General features: G+C 38.3%; 1 protein-coding gene across 1 annotated transcript; it reads left to right on the top strand.

Annotated features, from left to right (window-relative positions):
- Positions 1-249: 249 nt before the first annotated feature.
- On the top strand, positions 250-6,715 carry LOC132274187 (uncharacterized). The gene has a single exon (XM_059775391.1). It carries the CDS (start codon positions 447-449, stop codon positions 1,587-1,589), a length of 1,143 nt encoding a protein of 380 aa, XP_059631374.1. The 5' UTR covers positions 250-446; the 3' UTR covers positions 1,590-6,715.
- The last annotated feature ends 262 nt before the right edge of the window (positions 6,716-6,977 follow it).

The following is a 6,977-nucleotide window of genomic DNA, read 5'->3' on the forward strand; positions in this document are numbered from 1 at the left end:
ATAATAATAATAAATAAATAAATTAGCAATCCCTCTCGTCATTGAGGGAGTTCTTGGGCAGAATAATAGTAAAGGAAAGTTTATTGTAAAACAATGATAGTCAAGGGGAATTAAATACACTTTACCTAAAGTCAAATGAGTAATTGGCTGCAAAATTCAACATACAAACATAGGCCCAGCCCATCTAATGCTTGGGCCACTTTCACTAAATCAGATATTTTCAGACCAGTGTCAAATTGGATCTAAAGCCTTAAACATCTGTAACTCGTAAAGCAGAAGAACCAGCCACCAGGTTTAGGGCAACATTCTTCACCCTTCAAGAGAGAGAATCGAATCACTGCAAATCTATGAAGCTCCCCCACTTCACGGGGAAGTACTCATCTCTACACTCTTTGCTTTGATTGAAATCATACTATATATAATACATCATTGTGTTTCTTCAAGAAATGACTATATATATCTGCAAAAGTCTCATCTCACTCTCTCTCAACAACACTTCACAACTCAACAAAACCCCAATCTCTCTTTTCTCTCGCCTCTTCTTCTCTTCCTCTCCAGAAAGCCCCATTCCGGTGGCCGATTACTTGATTGATAGACACAAATTTTCTGCTGAAACTGCTTCGAAAGTCTCTTCTGTCGTAAAGTATCTGAAAAGGCCTGAAGAAACCGATTCGATTCTTTCATTTCTCCAGGAAAGTGGTTTTGCGGATACCCATGTCGAGCTTCTCATCAAACGCATGCCTCAAGTTCTCTCTTCAAATCTTGAGCGCTCCATCAAACCCAAATTCAAGTTTTTACAAGACTTGGGTATTTCTTCTAGCGATGTTGTGGAAGTTGTTTCGTCTCACCCACGGATTCTAGCTAGTAGCGTTGATCGGCTTGGCCTGTCAATTTTAGCATTGAAGAGTGTTTTGGGTTCAAATATGTATGTGCCTATGGTTTTAAAGAGATCTGGGAGGCTTTTGGGGCACGATTGGGCGAAAACTTTGATACCCAATATTGATTTTATGAAGAGTTGTGGTATTAGTTCTTCGCAAATAACCCACTATGTCTGTAATTTCCCAAGATTATTCTTGTATAAACCGACGAGTATTAGAGAATATGTCAAGAGGGTTGATGAGATGGGTTTTGACAGGAACTCTAAGATGTTTCTTCCTGCGATTCGGGCTATTAGTTCTATGACTGTAGAGAATTGGGAGTTGAAATTGGAGGTCTTTAAGAGTTTGGGGTTTTCGGAAGATGACATTTTGTCAGTTTTTAGGAGACTACCTCAGGTATTTGCTCTGTCAGAGAGGAAAATTAAGGCAACAACACAGCTTTTACTTAGCACAGGCAAATGTGATATCTCATATGTTGTTAATCACCCAGCATTACTTCTTTACAGTGTTGAAAATAGGCTTAAACCACGGCTAAGAGTTATTGAGGCTTTGGAAAGGAGGAATTTGCTTCTTAAAAAGCCTTGTTTGACCACTCAATTTATCATGAGTGATAAGAAGTTCTTTGAGAAATATGTACTGCCTTATTCCGATGAAGTTGGTGAATTATTCGTGGTTAACAAGGCCTCATTGACAGCAGAAATATCTGCTTAACATCAAGACATCCTTTGTGATTCAGGCTGAGACTAAATGTTTTTCCCAAAAAGCAAATGAATTGGCAGCATAGCATGGCAGGTAAGTAAGTACACTTCTGCACTAGATATTCTCATGTTTTATAATTTTCAATTTTCATATGGTGTAATATTTTACGTGTTTGGCAATGATTATGTGCAATGATTATGTAGTATCTGCACGTATAGCTGATCTTGTTCTTCACATATAATTTCTCATTGTGCATAAATTTTGTTTATCATGTACATTGGTACTTACAGTAGTCATTCATGTGCGGATCTGCTAATATAGACATGATTGGATCTTATACTAGCAGTATCCCGAATGAAGTCGTCTGCACTCTGCAGCTGCTTCTTGCAATAGTGAATTTTGACTTAGATTCACTGACTACTTAATTGTCCTTTAGCATATCTGATGGGGCATATGCAGTCCCTCTATTCTCAAAGGGGCCTTCAGGCCCCAAGAGAATTCTAATTCCCAACCTCCAAGACGTGATATGTGAGTCTTTGCCATTAGGGTATCCCATTTGTGGTTATTTCCATTATAGCGAAACTCTTTCTCTATTGTTGTGATCTTTGTTCTGCAATCCTTCTGAACTACAAATGTCTTTGGGCAATGATGAAAAAGATGGACAAAAGGGATAACTTTCATCATATAACCCATTGTTAACTCATGATTTTGAATCAATTTGCTAAATCCCATGATATTGGTTCTTTCTCTTCTAGTGTTTTTCATGTTACTTAATACATTTTATAATCGAAGGAAAAAACAAAAAAACCACCCTAAACTAATTGATTTTATCCCCACTAAATGTACCCGTGGACTATATGATGTATCAGACATGCCAAACGAGTAATCATAACATGAGTAAGACTATCAAGAAAACCCTTTGGTGACAACTATTATGAATTTTTCATATTGACCATTGCATTGGGAGAATTGTTAATACATTTAGGGTGTGTTCGGCAGCATGGAATTGGAATTGTTAGAATTTGACAAATTTTTGGTTTAATTTTCTTAGTTGTTTTTCTCAAATTCCTCAATTCCAATTCCAAATCTCCAATTCCATGTAGCCGAACGCACTTTTTACAAATTTTAAATACTGTCTCAATAGAGTGGATAATAAGTTTTTGATAAATTTGTAATTTGAGATGTTTTCCTAAGCTCTTTATTATATGAATATTCTCACATTTCTTTCTAGCTACAAGTATGCTCATTCATTTTCGTTGAAGGAGGCAATGCAAGTAGGGATGGCAATGGGGCGGGGCGGGGCGGGGATTTCATTCCCCATCCCCATCCCCGCTGAATTTTTCAATCCCCGTCCCCGCTCCCATCCCCACTTAAAATTTCACCACTACCCCCATACCCGGCCCTGGCCACGGCCCCGCCCCCTTATCCCTGGCCCCGGCCCCGATTAACATATATATATATTTTAAAAAAACATAATTTTTCTCATTTTCATATATAATACTAAATCTAATTTAGTAATAAATTATTATATGTAAGGGTATATTAGTAATTTCACACTTAATCGGGGGCGGGGCAGGGCGGGTTTACCCATTACCCGTCCCCCCCCCCCCCCCCCCCTCCGCCTCCGCTCCCGGCGGGTTTTCAAAATTTACTCCCATCCCCATCACTGCTATAAACGGGGCGGGGCGGGGACCCGGCGGGAATTGGGAATTTGCCATCCCTAAATGCAAGCTGCAAAGAAGTGTATTTCTCCTTGCCATCAGATTGAAAAAACCATTGAAAATCAATTCACGATGATGATATGCAATATTATTCTAACAAAAGATTGAAAAGAATTGGCGTCATTAACTTTTAGTCCCACTAGAACACATAATAAATTCAATTATTGTGAAGTTCTATTTTAGAACAATAGTTTTCTTTTTTTCTTTCGTAAATAGAACATTAATAGTTTAATTAATTCTTTATAGGGTAAAGTGCAACAAACTCCTTTGAACTATATCTCAATGAGCAAAAAACCCCCTTGAATTTTTAAAGTAGCATTAAACCCCCCTAGACTATGCTGTTTAGTTGCACTTTACCCAATCCGGCCACCGGCCGATTAATTTATAGCCACTATTTCTCTAAATGACCATAGAGCCCTTATCATATGTAAAAGACCACAATGACCTTTGAAGTTCATATTTCGCATATTTACGTTGCTGCCCTCCTTTCCATTTTCTTTGTCCTCTTTTCATCAATTACATCACCGCCGTTGATTCTCTCCTCGGCCACCATGTGTCTAACAATGGCAACTGCTATTTTTAATGTTTTTTTTATTTTGGATACTGTTGTTGTTATCCCACCCCTCATAATCTTCTACGAATCATCATCCATCCCACGGTCGGCGACAATCGTCGAACAGGCTCAGTATAGTTGGAGAGGTATCATAGCAGACGAAATATACACATCGCCATGGTGGCTGGAGCCAACACGGCCAAGGCGACAAGAGGAGCCCAAAAATTGTCGTCGATAGCACGGAGGCATACAACATCGGCAACCTAGAAGAAGATGATTTAGAGGTCCGCAAAACAAACTACCGTCGTCTGACTCGCGCCCACGCGCCACTGCAGGTAGATCTAACCCGCTTTTCACTCGCGCACGCGTAACCTTCTTCTTCGTTGCCCTCTGCTGCAGCTTTATTGCTGCACCTGTTCTCGGTTGCGCCTGTGTTGCCAAACCTTGGCGGCTCTTGTCCATCAATTATTCTTTCATGTTGCACATCGTCGGCCTCAACTTCATTGCCAACCAATCCACATGTCCGAACAAAGACTGACAGATGGTCGTCTTTACGGCCAGACCTGGGGGTGAATCTCCACCGCCGATGCAATCTCTATTCACTGAAAGTAGGAAATGGGTTTGATGAAGCTCTGCACTTGGAGTACGCTGAAACTGCTAGGTCTCTTGGTGAAGCTCATTGGTTTAGCGGCGGTGGTGTCAATTAAATTTCTGCTATATTGGTTTGGTGATGGGTGGAGAATTTTGCTATGGATTCTTAGGAAGAAGATTGTTGGACTGATTCAGATTCTATATACAGAACTGTATATATATATATACATTCGGATTTTTGGGAAGAAGATTTTTGGGAAGAAAATCTGTCTATATATATGTATTATGTGTGTATATATATATATATATATATATATAATTGCAAGAACAATCTGAACTACATATCGAGAAAGAATAACTTTTTGATTTTTGGGGAAGAAAGGTTAAAACGACGTAGCCTTTGATAAGGGTAAATTGGTCTTTTTATTTTTCTCGCAGCGGAAGGTGACGTGGTGGGGTAAATTGCAAAAAAATCATAGTTCAGGGGAGTTTTTTTTTGTAGTTCAGGGGGGTTTATTGCAAAACCCCAATAGTTTGGGAGGGTTTATTGCACTTTACCCTTCTTTATATATTCTTCAAGTTTCTAACTTTAGATTGATACAAAATGGTTTATGATTATTTTGTTAGTCTATACTAAGTGACCAAGCTGATTTAAAGTGTTAAAAACAATCATATGATTCAATATATATATATATATATATATATATATATATATATATATAATTAGTTTAACAAAAAAACTGAGAGCACATGCAGTTGAGATGTGCCATGTTCAGAAGAATTTCTGGCTATTGATAAAAAGGAAAAGCAGTGGTAGAGGGGAAAAGAAACTTGGCTACTGATAAAAAGGGAAAACTGTGGAAGAGGGGAAAATAGAGTTGGAAAATTGTGAAAAGGATGAAGAGGCTTTTGGAAGGCATAAATTAAAATTTAGAATGGAACATGATCAAACTGACCTCTCGTGCCCTCTCTTTCTCCTTTTTGTGCGAACGGTAATAAGTTTTAAAACTTAATTACTAACACGTGACCTTTCAAAGATAATTTAGTCAAAAAAAAATATCAATAATGTGTTTGATGCTCTCACAAACTTCAATTAAAACTTCACAGTTGAAGATTCATGTAGAGTCAGTTTTCGGCTAGAATTTGGAGAAGCCTCATCTTCTTCAGTTTTCGGCTGAAGATTATTTTTGTAGATTTTTTTTTTTTTTTTTTTGGTTGACGAACAAATATGGTAGTCTAAGTGACAGCCACTTTGGCATCCATGTGGAGAAATGAAAGAGAGACAAGCGGTTCAAATTATGGTCCAATAATACAGTGACACGTGGCATTTGCTGAAGGTAACTGAAAATCCAACACTTGTGTGGGGGCAGCAGTTGATAAGTGTGTAATATTTCTGCTGACACTTGGAGGAATACAGAAGTTCACATGCGGCAAGATTGTATAGTACCGGAGGGCTATATAATTCAGTCACAAAAAATATGTATAATCAGCCATAAAGTAGGCCAAACAAGTCATAAATTCAAGGCTAATGGTTAACAAAATGGGCTGAATTAGTTCATACAACTAAGAAAGTGAGTTGGCATAAACATTATCCTTACATATATGAATAACCATTTTGCTATAAAATAGGAGGTGGGTTAGTGGACATGTGGCTGACAACAGAACTGCCAGGTAGTTAGTGGCTGATATAACGGTCCATTAAATGGATTTATGGGACACTTGCTCAGCATACATGTCAGGCCCTAAAACAATGGGAGTGGGTTGAGAAATTGTTAATAATAAATCAAGATATGATTGACACTGGCAAATGACGAAACTTTAAGTGGTTCCTATAATATATAGGAAAGTGGGCTAAGAAATGCGCTGAAAATGAATTATATGTTGACACATGTCACATGCAAATTACAAAGAGAAGCTTGGGAACGTGGGTTTGAAAGTTACAAGGTCATGGGTAAATGATTTCACAAACCACCAATTCATGCGACACTTGGTAGATGAACAAATCCGCACATCATAATCTGGAAGATGCACAACTGACAGAACATGGGCTGAATCTTGGGACACATGGCGTCACCAGACCAAAGCTGGAAGAAGTCATGGAGATCATGGATTTAGAAGTTAGTTTATCATAATACATAGGTCCTTTTTGTAAGGCTTGTAAATTCTATAAATAGTCTACTCGAGACTACATTTGAAAGCCCCTCTACGGCATCAAACAATTCAATACTTGTTATTTTATTCCTGCATTTTTCAATACAAGTTTATTTCAAGTTCTTTACATTAATGCACTTGCACTTTAATGTTCTAGTTAGCATTGTAGTTTTGTTAAAAGTCCTTTCATCAAAGGCAAATCAAAATCTTCCACAATCGCCTAATCGTCTCAAAAGGGTTTTGTTTTGTCCGAGTTTCTCTGAGTCTTCCGAGACTCTGGCATACTTGCGCACTTCCAGCGTCCCAACACCACCGATGATGAAGAGCCAGAAGAAGAGGTTCAGCTAGTTCAAACTAAAAGTTCCAATCTCGGCCATGTGCAAG

This window comes from Cornus florida, unplaced genomic scaffold, assembly GCF_030987335.1.
Source record: "Cornus florida cultivar Cherokee Brave unplaced genomic scaffold, ASM3098733v1 CherokeeBrave_3.0.0_Hap2_Chr09, whole genome shotgun sequence".
Taxonomy (NCBI): domain Eukaryota; kingdom Viridiplantae; phylum Streptophyta; class Magnoliopsida; order Cornales; family Cornaceae; genus Cornus; species Cornus florida.